The following is an 18027-nucleotide window of genomic DNA, read 5'->3' on the forward strand; positions in this document are numbered from 1 at the left end:
GGGACACAAATCCTCCTGACGTGACCCTGGGCTGATCCTCCTCCCTGGCAGGAAGAATCAACTCCCAGCCAGGACTTTTGGATGAGGAGCAGCCCCAGCAGCTCCAGCTGCCCACCTCCCACAGGTGACACTTCCTCAGCCTAAAGCAGGCAGCAAGACATGAACTGCTCAAGTCCTTTTATTTCTTTTATTGACAGAGAGCTTCCAATACTTACAAATCCAACGTTCACACTTCAGAATTGCACTTGGTCATTTGCACTCAGATTATAAAGAAAAATTATGTGCAATTGATTACAAATACTGTAAATAAACCTTCTCCAATGGTAAATTTTGGTGACCACAGCTGTAAACAATGTTTCAGCATTCACAATTCCTTTCATGTGATTGTGGGGAGATAATTCCAAGCTGATCCCCAAATCACATGTTAAATAAAACAAAAAATCACTTTGGACTATGCAGTGTGAATAAATGTGCTGGGATTAAAATAGCAAAACCAAACACAACCCAGAGCTGTGAAGTTTCAGGTTGTGTTTTGTCCGTTTAGTCACTCACATGGCTTACGGTAAAAGAGCAATAAAAATAACCAGCAATGTGCAAGTGCTTGTTCTGCAAGGCTGAAGAAACAGGATCTGCAGTGCCCCTGTGCCAGCTGAGCAGGACAGAGCTCTGCTGGGGAGGGAGAACTTGGGGGCCTGTCTGGAACAGGGCTGATGTGTGCATGGAAATGGTTATTTGTGGGTTTCCTTCTTATTAGAGATGTGTTCCTGCTAGCAGGGGAAAATGGAGAAACCAAAGGTCTGTAGCAGACACATTTTGGGTGGTTCCTATTCCCAGTGTGCATCATGAGAAGCTCCCAGATGGCTGATTTACCTCTGCAGCAGACAAAACCCCAAACCTCAACATTTTGCTTTGCCAGCAGCTGAAAGTCTGAGTGTCTCAGGCCTAGGCAGTCAAAATTCCACCACAGTGGCATTTCCCTTCTAAACAGGAAACCTTCCAATCTTAACTCCATTTTATGACAGCTTATCCAGTGAGCTTCAACCAGGCTGAGTTAGAGCCAGGAAAGGACACCAATGCCTCAGCATGGCCTTGCCCTCAGCCAGACAAATCCAGGGCCTTTTGCCCACATGGTCCCTCCCTCACCTCTCTCCATGCTCACACACATCCTGAGCACAGCCACGAGTGGCTCAGGGCAGGCAGGGTGAAAACAAAGCGCCCAAAAGCCGTGGGGTTGGTGTCCTGCTCCCAGGACAAAGGTCTTGGCAGCTCCATGGCTTCACACAGGGATTGCTGCCCTTGAGTTCTGAGCAGCATTCCAGAAGTTCTCAGCAGCATTCCATTACGAATATTGAATTTATAATAAGTTCTCAGCATCGTTCCAGGTGCCTTCCAAAGCACTCCAGTCCCACACAGCAGTGCCAGGGTTTCCTGGCAGTCGCTGCTTCAAGGCCACTTTGTCAGGAGGGAAAAGCAGAGCCCTGCCCCACCTCCATCATCACAATTCCCAGGAAAGCTCAGGCACTGGACACCAGTGCAACAGCAGCAATTAATTGAGCAGAAGCAATTAATGAACTTGATTACATCTGGCAAATAATGAGACTGCAAAATCATTTAAGCCACTCTATGGGAAGGCTTGATTAGTAAATATGAAAAAAAACCCAGAGCCAGGATAGCAGTATTCTTTATTTTATATTCCTTTTATTTACAAAACAGTTTTACTATAAATACTGTAAATGTTGCACTTTTATCTGCACACTAGAAAAGGAACTTCAGTTTAAAAAAAGTAGTTTAAGAAATACAAATAAATCTTGTAAGATTGTGCAAAGTGGAAATTGTTTTCCTAGCGCAAAGAAACGTTTACTGACTTTTTAAAGTCTCACTTTAAGAGCTGCAAAAATACTTTGTTCATACAAAAATAAACAAAAAAGCGGGCATTAAACCAACAGAGAGGTGGGTTTGAAGTATGTTTGGTTTTTCTGCTTCTTTGCCAGCCCAGGTGAAGTCAGAGCCTTGACTTGAGGTCCCTTTATTGCGCTCAGAGCTGAATCCCTGCCAGGCATCGGTGCTGAACTCCCCTTCCCTCCTCAGCTCCTGGATTTATCCTGCAACGGGAAACAAGCAGGGATCGGGGGAGCCCCTCGGCCTGGGGAGGGTTTGAGGAGCCCTGTGCCCCTCCCCAGGGACCCGGGGTGTTTGGGGTGCCCCGAGCAGCTCCTACCATCAGGTGCCAGGCGCTGGGGCTGGCACAGGTGAGCGTGGGTGGGCACCGAGCACACGGGGCACAGGTGGCAGCTGGGGCTGTGCAGAGGGACCAGGTGGGCTGGGGTCCCCTCCCCGGCCAGGGGACACACGGGGCTGCTGGCTGTGTCCCCGTGGACGAGGGACAGGAGCTGTCTGTCCACGCAGGGGGCGCAGACGGGGCCCTGGGGGCTGTGGGGAGAGAGGTGAGTGAGTCCCAGCAGGGTCATGACAGGACCTGCCCCTCTCCAAGCCGCCCTGCACAGGCTCCAGCACCCACAGAGCTGCTCTCCTTCACTATTTCCCTTTTTAAACTCCAACAGGCAGAGATTCAAGAATGCAGAACTGGACCAGCTCCCCCACGACTGGGGCTCCCAGCCAGTGGAGCAGGCACTCACAGGAATACATGGAAAAACCCCGAAGCAAATGCAGCAGCAAGGAGTTCACACTTCCCAAAGCCAAAGCAAGCAGATCCACATGTCCAACCATGTTTATCTGGTTTTTCATGTGAATTTGGCTCTGTCAGTGGTGTCTCTGTTGAGGAAGCTTTGCCAGCTTGAGAGAGCACCGGACTCACATGGGCAAGTGTCAGAAGATAAATAAATAAACTGAGCAAATAGCTTTACCTCGTCACCTCTCTGGCCCAAAACCTCACCCTGCCACAAGCAAAGGAACCACACCCACAGGTGGGAAAAGCCCTGGGCAGTGGCTGAGAAGAGGCTCCCACTGCAGGGTCTCACCTGGGCTCAGAACCAGAGCCCCAAAGAACACGAGGCTGAGTCAGGTGAGCACAGCTGAGGAGCACAGGATGCTCCAGAGACACCCAGGGAAACCCCACAAGCATCATCTGAGTGAACCTCACCCAGTCCCACATCTCTGCTTGAGCAGGCACCACCCTTCTGCCCTGGCACAGGGCGAGGAGCAACCAACACTCACACACTGCCACCTACTTGTGTTCTGAGTTCAGCAGCGAGCTCTGGGCCCTCACTGCAGTGCTGACAGGAGCTGGACAGGAGCTGCCTGCCCTGGCCACACTCACCCCTTGTGCTGCCACTCCCCCGGTGTCACGGCACTGCTGCCACCCTGGCCAGTGTGGGCACGGAGCCAGCTCTCACAGATGGGACAGATGTGGTCCCTGTGGAGAAGAACCATTGAGGATGAGCGCTGAGAGCACGGATGTGCCTTCCAGGCCATGGTTCTGGGGCTTGGAACAGCCTGGGATAGTGGGAGGTGTTGGGGTGGCATGAGATGAGCTTTAAGGTCCCTTCCAACCCAAACCACTCTGGGATTCTCTGATAAGCACAGTTCTGAAATTCACTGATTTTTGCCCATGACCCCCATGGCATCTGGGTGTTTTTAGGTGGAAGGCTGACCTTTGGTGGTCCATGGGCTGCTCTGCCTCACTGCTCCACGGAGCAGCTCCTCCTGTGCCATCTGCCCTCAGCACATCCACAGCTTTGGCAGGAGAGCTGAACACACAGAGGGAGAACACACAGAGCCTGAGTGTGTGGCTTCCCAAAAACACCTCCTGCCCAACAGAGCCACTGCTCCCCCATATCAAACCCTTGCTCCTGCTAAGACAGGAACCACATGAATTCCAACTGCAAAACTCACTTTATGCACATAGAGATGCTTCCTCCCCCCTTTCCCCTTGTTTTGCTCCCCTGTTGGATCTGTACCTGGTGCCTGCTGGGCTCTGGCTGTCCCCACCACCAATGCTGGGGACCGAGTAGCTGCGGGGTTTGTGGGGCTGGGAGCTCAGCCAGGCCTGGCAGGTGGCACAGCCGTGGCGTGGGGGCTCTGAGAGAGGGGCCAGGTCACTGTGGAGCTGCTCCTCACAGCTGGGACACACGTGGCACTTCCCTGTGTGGCTGTGGATGAGAGAGATGGGGGAAATCCACCCAGCAAACCCCAAACCCTCCTGAGGCTCCCTTTGGACAGCAGGGTGTTCATCGTGGCATTTGAAAGTCAAAAACTGTTCAAATATCTTCTGCACAGGTGAGCTCAGCAGCAGTGAGACCCCTGGCTATAGTCACAAGTAAGTCTGGCACAAGGTTTTGGGCAGATGAACAAGCAAACCTACCAAAAATAGGAATTCCAGGGCTTGGGGTGCTTCTTCTCATCTGTAACCTCCAGGTGCATCGATGCATCCCTTCCCTTCACCTCCTGCTTTTGTGAATTCACATTATAAGAGCTGGAGAGACAGAAAGGGTGAAAATTGTAGAATAAAAACGTCACAACATGGAAAAATCATGCTAACCATGCAAGTATACTGAAGGGATACGGTTTGAAAGGGAAAATCCACTTATCCCCAGGGAAAGTTCTGATTTTGGAGGGGCAGCTTACTGCTTTTCACTCTCTTTCCGTCTCATGATGATCCCAGCTAGAATTCCAAGGGCTACTGGGGGAACTAACAAAGAAGGGAAAGGGAGAGTGAAATCAACCATTGACTCCAGGTATTTAACAGCAAACAGCTTTGGGGTAGGAAAGTGTATTTTCAATTTTAAGCTACTTACCAATGCAACTCGGAATGAGGATGCTTGCTGGGGAGGAAAATAATGAAAGGGATGTTAAAAATATGAAGGCCAAAATGTGGTGCAATTACAGCAATTAACAGGACCTCTAAGAAATGGAGCTCTTACCCAGCCAGTAAGGATTGTCTTCTGAGGGTTTGGTTTGGTTTGTCTCTGCTGTGGTTTTAACTAGGGAGAGACAAAAGAAAAGCTCTCAAAATGTGATTTTAGATGGTGCTCGGCTTGTACAAAATATATGAAATAGTTCAGAGAGGAGTAAACATCACATGGGCAGGTGATTTGTGCATCTCAGGCTGTGGCAGGGACCTCTTGTGCCACTCCAGGCCTTAAGGACAGAGGGGATTCTGCTGTTCCACTCGGCTTTATTGCCTGGGTGTTGTTGGACCCGAGACATAAATAAATCCTTTCTAAATTCCCTCCACCAGCTTTGCAGCCACCGATAATTTCTCACATTCTTCATTACATTTCTGCCTGTTCCTCTTGAAGGGAAAACATAAAACCAAGTCTGGTTCTGCTCCTGGTGCTCCTCAGCAGAGCCTGGCGCCTCGCAGAGCAGGTGCTGCTGCCCTGGAAACAAACCCTGCAGAGTCCCTGTGCGGCCAGGACGGGATCGGGAGCGAGGGCAGCCCAGCAGGAGCGAGCTGCGGGGGAAGGAAGGGGCGGCTGTGAGCGGGATGGGGCTCACCCCGGCAGGCGGGCGGGGCCCCGCTCCAGGTGCCGCTGTCGCCGCTGTCGCCGCTGTCGCCGGTGCAGCGCAGCGTGTCCTGTCCCACCAGCTCCAGCCCCGGCTCACACGTGTAGGTTGTGACGGAGCCCAGCGCGAACTCCTCCGAGCCGTTCCCACTGTGCTGCCCGTGGGGGATGGCTGGAGGGGGGGGGCAGGAAATCACTGCGGGAGAAAGAGGAGAGAACTCAGGAGGGGACCCCTGGGATGCTCTTCTCAGCAGAGACTGCTCCTGCCAGGCTTGCACAGGAACCAGTGATGCTCCTGGGGACTCCCTGCTTGTGACAGCAGCTGTCCCCTTGCAGAGATGCTGGCCTGACTTCACTTAGTGAAGTAAACCAAAAATTCAGAATTTCTATGTTGGAATATTTGTTTTTTCCAGTCAAGCACTGGACAACTTCACTCACCCTGACAAGCTGGAAGAGGACTCCAGACAGCTTTGTCGCCCTGTAGGAGACACCTGATGGAAGGTGATGCTCCCTTTAATCTGTACCTGCGGGGACAAAAGGCACATCCCAAAATCAGCTGGTTGTCACCAACCAAGAATATGTCACCACAGAGGTGCTGAGGACTGCATGGGCAGAGCCCCATGTCCCAGTTCACACCCCAGTGACTCTGACCAGGCAGCTGGGATGCAGAGGGAAGTGACTTCACACTCACCCATGGTCACAAACCACTCTGGCTGTTCCACCCAGCAGATGATCTTTTGGGATATCTTTTAGGGTGACTTGGCCATGTTCTGGATTGGCTGGAATACCACAAGATTTCTCTAAAAAAGAGTAAGATTATCCTTAGGGCACCATGAGGCTGGGAAAAGCCCCACAAACTTAGTTTTCCTGGCGGTATGGCAATGTCAAATCAGGCAGTTAATGGCATTTCATGTTAAATGTCATTAGAAAAGAGCAATTTTAAAATACAGGCATGGCACTTGGAACACAGCATTGGGGAAAATGAAATGAGATGGGGACAGGGACACTCACTCTGACACAGTTCAGGAACTTCTGTCCACGTTAAGTTGTCCAAACAGGTGCTGGTGGGGGGCTGGGCTGTGGTGTTGTCATAACCTTGGCGACAAATGTACCTCACCGTGGTGTTAACGGCGTAAAAATTCTGCATTTTGTCTTCTGGTGATAGTGCAGCAAATGGCACAGATCTGGGTGTGGGACAGCTGCCTGGCCACCACAGAGACACACAAATGTCCGGTTACAGAGCAAAAATAACAACATTTTGCTTTCAGCTGTAAACATAAATCCGAGTGATAACACACGAGTCTCACTAAGAGCATGGACCCCCCAAACATGCCCTCCTCCCTGGCCACTTCCAGCAGGGAATTGTCTGAGGTGGGGGAAGTGCAGCCAGTTCTCACTGGAGAAGTTTCCAAATCCCCAAAGCCAAACCTCCCAGCCTGGTTAACCCTTTGGTCACTCAGTGCTCTGCCCCTGCATTCCCTCCCCTTTTCCATGCTCTTCCCAAGCTGTTCCTCTATTTTCATTAACACACAAGTGCCACGCAAGTGGCTCCAGCGGCTTCGGTGGAGTGTAGGAAAAAGGGGCAGCAAGAGAAGTGGCCAGACCACTTCATCCTGTGTGATGAGGAAACCCCTGAGGCAGCGATTGCCAAAGCTGTGGGTGTTCCCACAAGCAGCCCGCACCCTCCTGTGTCAGAGAAAGGGAAACACTCACGGCCACAGAACTCTGGCAGGCTGGACCAGCGGGAGTTCGACAGGCACCGGATGGTGTTGGAGAGAAAGGGGAGCTTGGTGTAACCTGGGACGCAGCCGAAGGTCACTGTGGAGCCCACACTGAAGCTCTGCTGGTGTTTGGTGTCCCCCCGGGGCTCGGCGTGGCTGATATTTGGCAGTGGCCCACAGTCCCCTGTGGGAAAATAAAAGGAGATTTAGCAGGGCTCCTTCTGCATATATATATCACACACACTGCCGTGGATAACCCACACTGCCGTGGATAACCCACACTCCCATGGATAATCCACACTCCCGTGGATAACCCACACTCCCATGGATAACCCACATTCCCAAGAATAACCCACACTCCCATGGATAACCCACATTCCCATGGATAACCCACACTCCCATGGATAACCCACACTCCCGTGGATTACCCACATTCCCAAGAATAACCCACACTGCCATGGATAACACACACTCCCATGGATAACCCACACTCCCGTGGATAACCCACACTCCTGTGGATTACCCACATTCCCATGGATAACCCACACTGCCATGGATAACCCACCCTCCTGTGGATAACCCACACTTCCATGGATAACCCACACTGCCATGGATAACCCACACTGCCGTGGATAGCACACAGATCCTACACTCGCATACCCACAGGCGCAGAGAGCGCTCCCACATGCACGGAGAGCCCAGCCCAGTGTGCCCGGCTCCCCGCACCCCGTTCCCCTCCAGGGGCTCACCCCACGCCGCGGGCAGCTCCAGCAGCACCAGCAGCACCAGCAGCAGCGGCAGCAGCGAGCAGCGGCGGCCGGAGCCCATCGCGGGTCCCCCGGCACTGCCCGGGCAGCGGAGCCACTCCCGCGGGGCTGCTCCGAGCTCCGCGGTGCCCCCGCCCGCCCCTCCCGGCCAGCCCGGCTCAGCTGAGCTCAGCTCAGCTCCGGGAAGGCTCTGACGAAAGCCGTGAGCGCGGTGGGGAGCAGGGCTGGGTGTGGAACGCGCGGGGTGAGCGGTGCCAGGCGCGTCTGGCATCCCAAGGAGCGGCTCCCCGGGAATCCGCTGCCTCAGCCTCTCCTTCTCAGCCTCACTCTGCACTTCCAGGAAAGATCCCCCTCCCTCCAAAGCTGCCAAGCCGCAAAGGAAAAGAAAATACCCAAACCTAAAAGGACAGGAAGGGGAATGTGTCCTCCCAGTCCAAGGAGAGGGCAGCCAGCAGCAGCCGACCTGCACCTTCCTGTTTCCCTTGGTTATCCAGGAAACCGCGATGTTTCCTCTGCTCAAACTTACCAACTCACCCCTTTTATTTATTTCTTTTTAATTTCCACTTTATTTTCCTTTCCTATACAATTTAAGTTCCAATCAGATGTAACAATGAGACACAGAGGTGGTTTCCGAAGGAAGGAATCCAGCACCTTGGATAACGTTTCCCTGTAAAACACTCCCTTGTAAACACGGTGACAAATTCCATGGAGAGACCTTGGCTGCATTTTCACAGCTCACTGGCCTGAATGGGGACGGTGGCTGCATAAGGCAAAAGGAATCTGTTAACAGGAAGAAAAAAAACACCTTTAAATTCTGGGGAATTGTCCTGTATTAGCTAAGGGCTGTGACTTTGGCACGGAGCAGGAAGATGCTGAAAAGTATTTGGCAAAAGACTCTGCGTGATGCTGAGCCCCCGCAGGGAGTGGCTGCAGTCAGAACCGAGTGAAAATGCCCTTGCTCACAGGCTGAAACCCAGAAAACCCCAGAAAACACCAGAAAACACCAGAAAACAGGCTGTTTTCTGCTTGGGGAGGGAACAGGAGACATCTCTGCCCCCTGGCCGGGCGCAGCCCTGCCCTGTGCACCCACATTCGCTGCCCCGTTTTGCCGCAGGAGCCGCGGGAGCAGCGGCTCCTCCCGGGCGGTGGCTGAGGCCCCGATAGCAGCTCTGTCCCTGCCCGGCCACCGAGGGCCAGCAGCTTTATCTGGCCCTGCCACCCGTCCCCGCAGCGCGGGGATCAGCCCGGGCAGCTGCTGGGGTCACACACGGGGAGCAGCGGGAGGCGGCAAAGCCCAACAGCAAAAACAGCGCTGGAGCTGCCCCGGGACTGCCCCGGGAACTCAGCTCCCAACACCTCCTGAGCTGAGCCCGGGTCTGCCTGAGCTGAGCCCGGGTCTGCCTGAGCTGAGCCCGGGTCTGCCTGAGCTGAGCCCGGGTCTGCCTGAGCTGAGCCCGGGTCTGCCTGAGCTGAGCCCGGGTCTGCCTGAGCTGAGCCTGGGTCTGCCTGAGCTGAGCCCGGGTCTGCCTGAGCTGAGCCTGGGTCTGCCTGAGCTGAGCCCGGGTCTGCCTGAGCTGAGCCTGGGTCTGCCTGAGCTCAGCCTCAGCTCAGGGCATGCAGGGCTCAGTCCCAGGGTGGCTGAACAGGATTAGGGGAGGTGTAACTCCAGCTGCCTTTTCCAGACTTCCCAGAAACACATTCCTGCTTTTCTCCTTTACTACTTTTTTGAAATATGTAACCAAGTTTAACTTGCTATGGATGGCATTTAGAAAATAAATGTTCAGAGTGATAAAGAACTGAGTGAGCGTTGAATCTGATCATTGCCAGGATATACCTTAAAGCTGATTTCTTCTTGAAAAAGAGAATAAGATATGATGAGAAAACAGCAGGGAGTTGAATTCACAGAGTACCCTTTATAAGCAATTACCATTTATTACTAAATAGAAATAAAAACCCAGAAAGGCTTTGGGAGTTTGAGGTCTTTACAGGACAAAATTGGAGTAGGCAGCCAAAAGAACACACATGACTTTTCCAGTCCCTCTGTTGCAGGGTGGCAGCCCTGGGGAGGATATTTAGGAGTTGTATTTCTGTGTCTGTGCTTGGTTGATGTGCTCACAGCAGGACTGAGCTGCCTCCCTCCCTCTGGAAAGCAGAAGTGGCTCCTTTGCGTTATGAGATCAGAGATACCCGGCCCACACGTGGCTTTATCTTCCTGTGGTAGAAATGAAAAGTGCAAGGAACTTTGGGCTGATACACGAAGAAGCTTTTGCTAAAGAAAGGGCTTAAACCACTCAAGATATGAAGATTAAACAGTGTAATATCCCAAGTACCATGGTTTCCTAAAATAAATACAAGAGGACAATACAAACCCTGCAGGACAGGGAAGCCCTTGCTTTGCTTTTCCCTGCTGGCAGCTGGATCCACAGCTGGATCAGCTGCAGCCAGGAATTCCTGGAGAGTTCAGGGAGCATTTCCCTCCCCAGGGAGGCTGGGGCTGTGTTTAGGGTTTGTTGTGGTGTTGCCAGTGAGCAGAAAAACCTGCGGGCCTGGAAACACCGCGTCAGGCTGGGCAGGACACAGCCGGGCTCCGGGGGAATTCTGCAGCAGCCTCTGAAACCCTGGCGGGGTCAGCAGGAATCGCAGCTGGATCGGGATGCTGGGAGGCAACCGCTGAAAGGAAAACTCGGGTGGGAGGAGCAAATATGGAAATCAGCCAATAAACACTTTTAGGAATAATTTTCCATCGATTTCTTGGCATGCTAAAACATCATCATTAAAAAATTACATCTTACAGGTGGGACCGAGCTGATTTAGGTCATCTTTTACCTTAAAGCAAGGAGAAGGAGTCCTAATAAGTGTGACCACTGCATGGGGCACTTTTGGATCGGGTCAGGAATGGTAAAAGATTTTCTGGTTTTGACCCAAAAGACAAAACTCAGGGATGGGCAAACTCAGCTTGACCCTGACACCAGAGGAACAATTTTCACCATCCCTCAGTGGGGTACTGAGATCCTCCCATGTGTGTTGTGTCTTCCCCACTTACAGTGAGACAATTACAGCTCCCAGCACTTCCCACAAAGCCAACATTCTCCCTTTTCATGGGCAAAATTATCCTCTGCAGCGGGTGGGGAATCTGGGGGACCAGGACTTCCACCATGTCCAGCTTCTCCTGGCTGTGCATGAGCTCCCTGTGGGGAACAAGGCTGGCATCAGCACCCGGAGCCCTGGCACTCCCAGGGCTACGTGGTACAAAGTTCTCTCTTGCTTTTCAAAATGCCCAAAACATGAGTTAAAAAAAAAAAAAGTCTGTAATAACATAAGGGCAAGGAAATAATCAATAAGTTAAAATGTATTTCAGACAAAGCAAAGCTTTTTATGAGAATGGGAGATCAGTGCAGTCAAAGCTGAGCTGTGAACCAGATGCCCAACCAGCAAAAAATGTAAATTATACATTAGAGAAAACTTACAGAAGAGAAGAACATGACAAAAACCCCACTCACTTCCACAAAATGATGGAAATTTGGGCCGTTTTAACTTCTGCAAGCAACCAGGTGCGGGAAGGATCCCCATGTACTTCAGAGGACACATGGATCCTTTGCTGGGCCCAGAATAGGATTTTGGGGATTTGTACAGAGGTAGAACAAATCTGAACTCTGAGGCAGCCCAGTTCCTGCTCACTGAAGAGAAATACGGGAGGGAAAAAAGAAAATTCTGGTTTTTAGGGATGGGGGTAACCAGGAGGTGGCACTGATGTCGCTGTCCCTCCAGGACTGACCTGGTTTCCTGAAGAAGGAGGAGGGCTGGGAGGGTTGGATGCTGTTTTGCAGTGCCTTTTTATAGAAGCTGAGCTTCCTCTCCCACAGGAGACCCTTCTTAGAGGGCTGGGCTCCATTTCCATGGGGACCTGAGAAAATGGAATTCACGGGGTCAAATTCACCGGGTGGCCTTTCCTAAAAAAGCGATAAAGGAGGAAAATAAATGGACTTGATTCAACGTCGAGTGATTTCAACTCACTTTTGGGAGGAGCTCTCCTCTCCGCGTCTTTTGCTCCAAGTCTGACAGCTGAGCTTTTCTCTGGGGGACAGAGAGGGAGCATTGCTCAGAGCACTCCTCCTTCCTTCAGAGCCCACCCAGTCCTTGCTCCAGCACTGCCTTTTTCCCCTTTAAAATTTCCTTACCACTTGTGTTTGACCCCTCCTGCTCTTCATACCCACAAAATTTTAAGCTGGTTCATCCTAAATACCAAACTAATACTAAATACTAAGTAATAAATACTAAATAATAAATACTAAGAAATAAATACAAAATACTAAATATGAAATACTAAGTACTAAATATTAAATAATAAATTTCACCCGAATACCAAACTAATACTAAATACTAAGTAATAAATACTAAATACTAAATAATAAATACTAAGAAATAAATACGAAATACTAAGTACTAAATAATAAATAATAAATTTCACCCGAATACCAAACTAATACTAAATACTAAGTAATAAATACTAAATAATAAATAATAAATACTAAGAAATAAATACGAAATACAAAATACTAAATACAAAATAATTAATCAATAATAAATAATAAATATCAGATATAAATAAATAATAAATAATAAATAATAAATAATAAATAATAAATAATAAATAATAAATAATAAATAATAAATAATAAATAACAAATAATAAATAATTTCAGCCACTGAACTGGGATGAAACCACCTTTGCACTCGGGTGTGGCTCCACTCCACACCCCGCTGGTTTTGTCCCTGCTCCCACACTGGATGCTCCCATTCCCCACCAGCTGGAAGTTGAGGTCACAGCTGTAGTTCACCGTGGAGTTATAAGCAAAAATCTGAACTCCTTCCCCATCGTGTCTCCCGTGGCTGATTGGAGGAGGTGGGGAGCAGGTAATTACTGCAGGAGAGAAAGGCAATGTGTTTGCTAAAGCTCCGGTTTTAATAAAAAATACAAAAAGTTTGAGTCTGCCCGAGGTTCTTGGGGACAAACTTTGGACAGCGCAGGTGGGTGACAGCACTGGGTGGGTAAAGCACTGCTGTCTGTCCCAGTTCTTCTCTCTGGTTTGCTCCCCAAGTGTTTCTCTTCTCACACTTTCCTCCCTCTCTTCTCCCTCTCTTTATTTGCCACAACAAATAAACAGCAGCTTGCCACACTCAGGATTCCTGGAAATCTCACCCCATCACCTTCAGTCATGACAAAAATGTTGATTTTGTGGGAACAAAGCTGCTGAAACAGCAGCAGAATGGGCATTTCTCAGCTGTGCTTTTGGGGACAGATCAGCCACAGAATATCCACAAAAAACAATCCAAAGAGAGCTTTGGACTGGACATGGAGACGCAGGATCTGCTGGAGTGAAGTAAAAAGGTTTAATCTCACAATTGAAGATGAATCTCACATTCACAAGTTGGAAGTTTGCTCCATTCAACATCGTTTCCTTTCAGCTGGCACCAGATGAAATTATTCCCAACTAATTTGTACCTAAAATACACAAGAGAAAATCAGTGTAACTGTCCAAAACCTGGGAATATTTCCCACCCACCTCCAGTACAAGCATGATCAGGAGTGTGGGAGAGGCAGTTTTAAACAAGCAGAGCTGCGGACACTGCTGGTGAACAGAACTCCTGTCAGGATCTGTGTTCATCTATTTTTGGTGGTTCCCTGCTCTGACTCTGCATTTTCCATGGCAGGGAAGGGAGAAATTGGAGCTGAGGCTGGCAGAATGCTCTGGGCATGCCAGACAGGGCTAGGCTGAGCTGAGGGACGGATTCCCACGCGGATTTGCTGAATCAGGGCCTCCAACCCTGCCTGCTCCTGGTTGACAGCAGTGCTGGGATTGACCCTGTCCCCATCCAGGGCCTTTCCCACGCTGCTGTCACCTCAGGGGTGAGGTGACAAGGGAGGAGCCACCTGGGACAGTGGAAGGTGTCCCTGCCATGGCAGGGGATGGCACTGGATGAGTTTTAAGGTCTGTTCCAACCCAATCGAGATTCAGACAGATCCTCCTGTACTCCAGGACCAGTGAGGGGCAGCAGGGATCAATCCATATTTAATTAAAGTGGCTCCTGCACTGGTTTGCTGGAAGCTCAGGGGCAGCTGACACCTTCCCCATTGTGAATCATCCTCCTGTGCAGAAACCCTCAGCATCTGGCCAGGATGGATAATGATAATATCTGACCTAACTCCCATGAGCAACAGGATCCCTCCACCCTGACATGGGTTTCCAAAGCTGAGCTCAGCCCCAGCAGGGTGGGACACACTCTCATTTTCTCAATTGCATCCCAAGGGAGAGACAAAACCTCTCTGCTACATCTGGAGCTGGGCAGCACCAGCCAGATGATGCCAGCTGCTTCCTGCTGGAGGGAGGAACACTGGCTGGAGTGGCAAGAGATTAAAATTTCAGGGCCTGTCCGCTGCATTTGGGCCCTGATTGAAAGCAGGCAGCAGCCATGAGTCAGCTCCTGACTGTGGAAATTATGCTTCACTGCACTTTTCCAGCTGAACTTTAATGGATTTTAGAAATCCCAATGTAACCCTTTTTGTTCAATATATATGTCAACTCTCTTAAGCTGAATTATTTTAAATAAGGGGTATTGAAGTCTCGAGTTATCAGCTGTGAGTACAACCAACTGCTCCTGTTGGGATGGGCACTCAGAGCTCCTCTGGGTGGCACTTGGAGGAAAAGGTGGCTCTGAGTCCTGGCCCTGGTGCCCTCCCTGCAGCTGTGTGCCCCTCTGGAGCCGTGTGCCAGCACTCACCCATCCTCACAGAACACTTCCACCCGTGCTCCCAGCTGCAGGTCCCTGAGGGGCCCCGTCCTGCCCCCGGGCAGCGCTCCTGGGGTGCCACAGGACCTCCCTGGGGACACAGAAGAGGCTGAATGGGACACGAGACAGAGGCTCTGGGGAATTCCCAAAGCTTCCAGGGCGTTTTACGCCATGGGCACCACAGCCAGGCTGGCAGGAGCCCAAGGTGGGGATCCCAAAATGCTCCACACCCACAGAGGGGTTTCCATCCCAGTGGATTAGGAACAAGGTACTCGACTGTGAAAAAATATTCCTGTCCCATCACCAGTCTCAATATTCCATGAGTGTCACCAAGAGAATGCTTTGCCTTCATGTTGAAGTTCAGGGCTACAATAGCAAATCGGGATTTGTCCCCTGCCTGTGCCATGTCCCAGTGAAAACATCTTTAGGACCACAAAAAGGTTGGAAAAGACCTCTGAGATCTCTGAGTCCAACCAAACATTCCCTAGCATGAAAATCAAACCAGAGCTGTTTATGCCAGCAGGAAAACCAAAAAAAACATCAACCAAATTACATTCCTTGTCATTCCTATTTAATATTAAGCAGATACTTCTGTTCAATCTTAAACAGGAATGACAAGGAATATCCCCCAATTTCATGCTAATGGAGCTGTTGGGATGATAATGACCAGGCTGTGTTTTGGGAGCAGCCAGATCTGCTTTTTTGGGGCGTGGGGCAGCAGAAATACTCACTCCTGCACAGCTCAGCAGGCTGTGACCACGTCAGGTTCTCCAGGCAGGTGCTGGAGGGGGAGCTCTCCGAGGAGTTCTCGTAGCCGGGCCGGCAGACGTAGCTCACGTTGGTGCCAACAGGGAAGAAATTCCTCCTCTCATCCTCCTTGGACAGGGCAGCAAACCTCAGCCTGATTGGGGCAGCACAGCTCCCTGGCAGCCAAGGAGAGGCAGCCTGACAGAGCTGCCCACCAGCAGCTGCCCACCAAACACTCCCTGAGACCATGGGAACGCTTCTGGAGAGCTCCTGGTGCTGGGGCCAGGTGAACTCGGGCTCCTTGCCAGGCTGCCAGCCGGCTGCAGGCACCAGAGCAGGGATGGAGGGGGGTCAGGAGCCCGGGGAGGGGCCAGCAGGACATGGGGAGACCATGCATGAGCTGGGGGCACAGAAACCCTCAGCCCCATCCCTGACTGAGCCCTCTGCCACCCCTGCAGCCACCAGGGGCTGTGAGGGACAGCAGGGCAGAGGGTTTGTCCCCAGGGCAGGGACAGTGCCAGGACAGAGGGTTTGTCCCCAGGGCAGGGACAGCAGGACAGAGGGTTTGTCCCCAGGGCAGGGACAGTGCCAGGACAGAGGGTTTGTCCCCAGGGCAGGGACAGCAGGACAGAGGGTTTGTCCCCAGGGCAGGGACAGCAGGACAGAGGGTTTGTCCCCTGGGCAGGGACAGTGCCAGGACAGAGGGTTTGTCCCCTGGGCAGGGACAGCAGGACAGAGGGTTTGTCCCCAGGGCAGGGACAGTGCCAGGACAGAGGGTTTGTCCCTTGGGGCAGGGACAGTGCCGCACAGAGGGTTTGTCCCCAGGGCAGGGACAGTGCCAGGGCAGAGGGTTTGTCCCCTGGGCAGGGACAGGAGGGCAGAGGGTTTGTCCCCTGGGCAGGGACAGCAGGACAGAGGGTTTGTCCCCAGGGCAGGGACAGTGCCGCACAGAGGGTTTGTCCCCAGGGCAGGGACAGTGCCAGGACAGAGGGTTTGTCCCCAGGGCAGGGACAGTGCCGCACAGAGGGTTTGTCCCGGGGACAGGGACAGTGCCGCACAGAGGGTTTGTCCCCAGGGCAGGGACAGTGCCAGGACAGAGGGTTTGTCCCCTGGGCAGGGACAGGAGGGCAGAGGGTTTGTCCCGGGGACAGGGACAGTGCCGCACAGAGGGTTTGTCCCCAGGGCAGGGACAGTGCCGCACAGAGGGTTTGTCCCGGGGACAGGGAAGGTGGCAGCGCAGCACAGCCAGCAGGAGGGACAGGGATGCTCCCCCGGGGCCGTGTCTCAGATATAAAGGAAGGTATTTACGGCCGCAGGGCTCGGCCAGCCTGGACCAGATGTCGCCGGGCAGGCACTGCACGGTGTCCGGCAGCCCCGGGATCCTGCGGGCTCCCCCCGAGCAGGTGAACGTCACCCTGGATCCCACCGGGAAGCTGCTGGAGCTGCTGGAGGGCCTGGAGTGGTTCATGGCAGGAGGGGGCCCGCAGTCACCTGCGGCAGGAGAGCACCTGCTCAGGTGAGGAGCCCCTTCTCTGGCCCCGTCCCCGCCCCAGGAGGGTGCTGGGATGGCCCAGGGTTCCCCCGAGGGAAGGCAGCAGCCAGGGCTGGGTCCGTGACAGCCCCAGCCCAGCCCCGGAGCAGCCAGGTGGGATCCAGGCAGGTGTCCCTGGTCCTTCCCACGGCCCCGTACTCACCGTGAGCCACAGGAATGCTGAGGAGCCCCAGCACGGCCAGGAGCAGCACGGGGTGGCCAGAGAACACCCCAGAGCTCGGGGGGTCAGGGGGTCCCCCCCATCCTGCTGCTCCAGCCGTCATTGCAGCGAGTGCTGTGCTCCTCCTGGAGCCCTGCTGCCTGCCAGGGCTGGGAGGGGATGCTCTGCAGGCTCCACCAAACCTCTGGAGCTGTGGAAGCCTTCCCAGGACACCCACGGAGCTGAAATCTCCGTCAGAACACGGAGAGCAGCCAGGGTGGGGAACACTGTCACTCACAGGCTCGGGGAGAGCCTCCTGGTCCTGCTGCCCCAAGCTCCTTACTTGTGTCACTTCATTATTTTCTTCTGAGGCTGGCAGTGAGCACGGACCAACAGAGTTTTTCCAAAACTACTTTCCCAGAGAAGAAAATCCCTGTTTTAGCCCCAGGCTGGATCCAGGGTGGGAAACACCTCCTTAGTTATTTGCTGGCAGGTAACGAACCACAGATGTGCTGTCAGCAGTCAGTGAAGCAAATAAAAGCATTTTCCTTCTCGTTTGCTGTTTTTTCCTTTGATTGCCTGACTCCTGGTAATGAGGAACGGCTGTGAGCAGCCACATCTCATTAACCCTGTGACATGTCCTGTGTGACATCAGCCACGGCAGCGGGTTTGTCCCCTGGGGACAGGGACAGTGCCAGTGCAATACCAGCACCACGGGTACCGGCCCCAAGCCTACACATATTTAATTTTCTGTAAAATATTAAAACACCGTGTCCCAGATTGCAGGGCAAGATGTATTCTATTAGCCATGTTTGGCAGCTGTCTTCTGGTCAGTGGGCAGTTTTCC

At 52.3% G+C, this 18027-nt stretch overlaps 1 protein-coding gene across 1 annotated transcript; it reads right to left on the reverse strand.

Annotated features, from left to right (window-relative positions):
- Positions 1-1897: 1897 nt before the first annotated feature.
- On the reverse strand, positions 1898-8014 carry LOC136566153 (uncharacterized). The gene is made up of 14 exons (XM_066565168.1): positions 7936-8014; positions 7179-7370; positions 6477-6668; positions 6157-6265; positions 5904-5989; positions 4881-4940; positions 4755-4781; positions 4585-4648; positions 4322-4432; positions 3918-4109; positions 3612-3707; positions 3278-3373; positions 2219-2430; positions 1898-2102 (listed from the first exon to the last, which is right to left on the reverse strand). The coding sequence occupies exons 1-14, from the start codon at positions 8012-8014 to the stop codon at positions 2098-2100; spliced, it is 1521 nt and encodes a 506-aa protein (XP_066421265.1). The 3' UTR covers positions 1898-2097.
- Positions 8015-18027: the final 10013 nt, after the last annotated feature.

Source organism: Molothrus aeneus, chromosome 24 (assembly GCF_037042795.1).
Source record: "Molothrus aeneus isolate 106 chromosome 24, BPBGC_Maene_1.0, whole genome shotgun sequence".
NCBI classification, from domain to species: domain Eukaryota; kingdom Metazoa; phylum Chordata; class Aves; order Passeriformes; family Icteridae; genus Molothrus; species Molothrus aeneus.

Bases quoted from the DNA above. Each gene is read 5' to 3' on its own strand.
- LOC136566153 (XM_066565168.1), bottom strand. From the start codon at position 8,014: ATGGGCTCCGGCCGCCGCTGCTCGCTGCTGCCGCTGCTGCTGGTGCTG. The intron at 6,266-6,476 runs GTGAGTGTCCCT...ACTCTTTTTTAG, and splicing joins AGTTCCTGAACTGTGTCAGA to AGAAATCTTGTGGTATTCCA. The intron at 4,433-4,584 runs GTAAGCTGCCCC...CTGTCTCTCCAG, and splicing joins CGGAAAGAGAGTGAAAAGCA to CTCTTATAATGTGAATTCAC.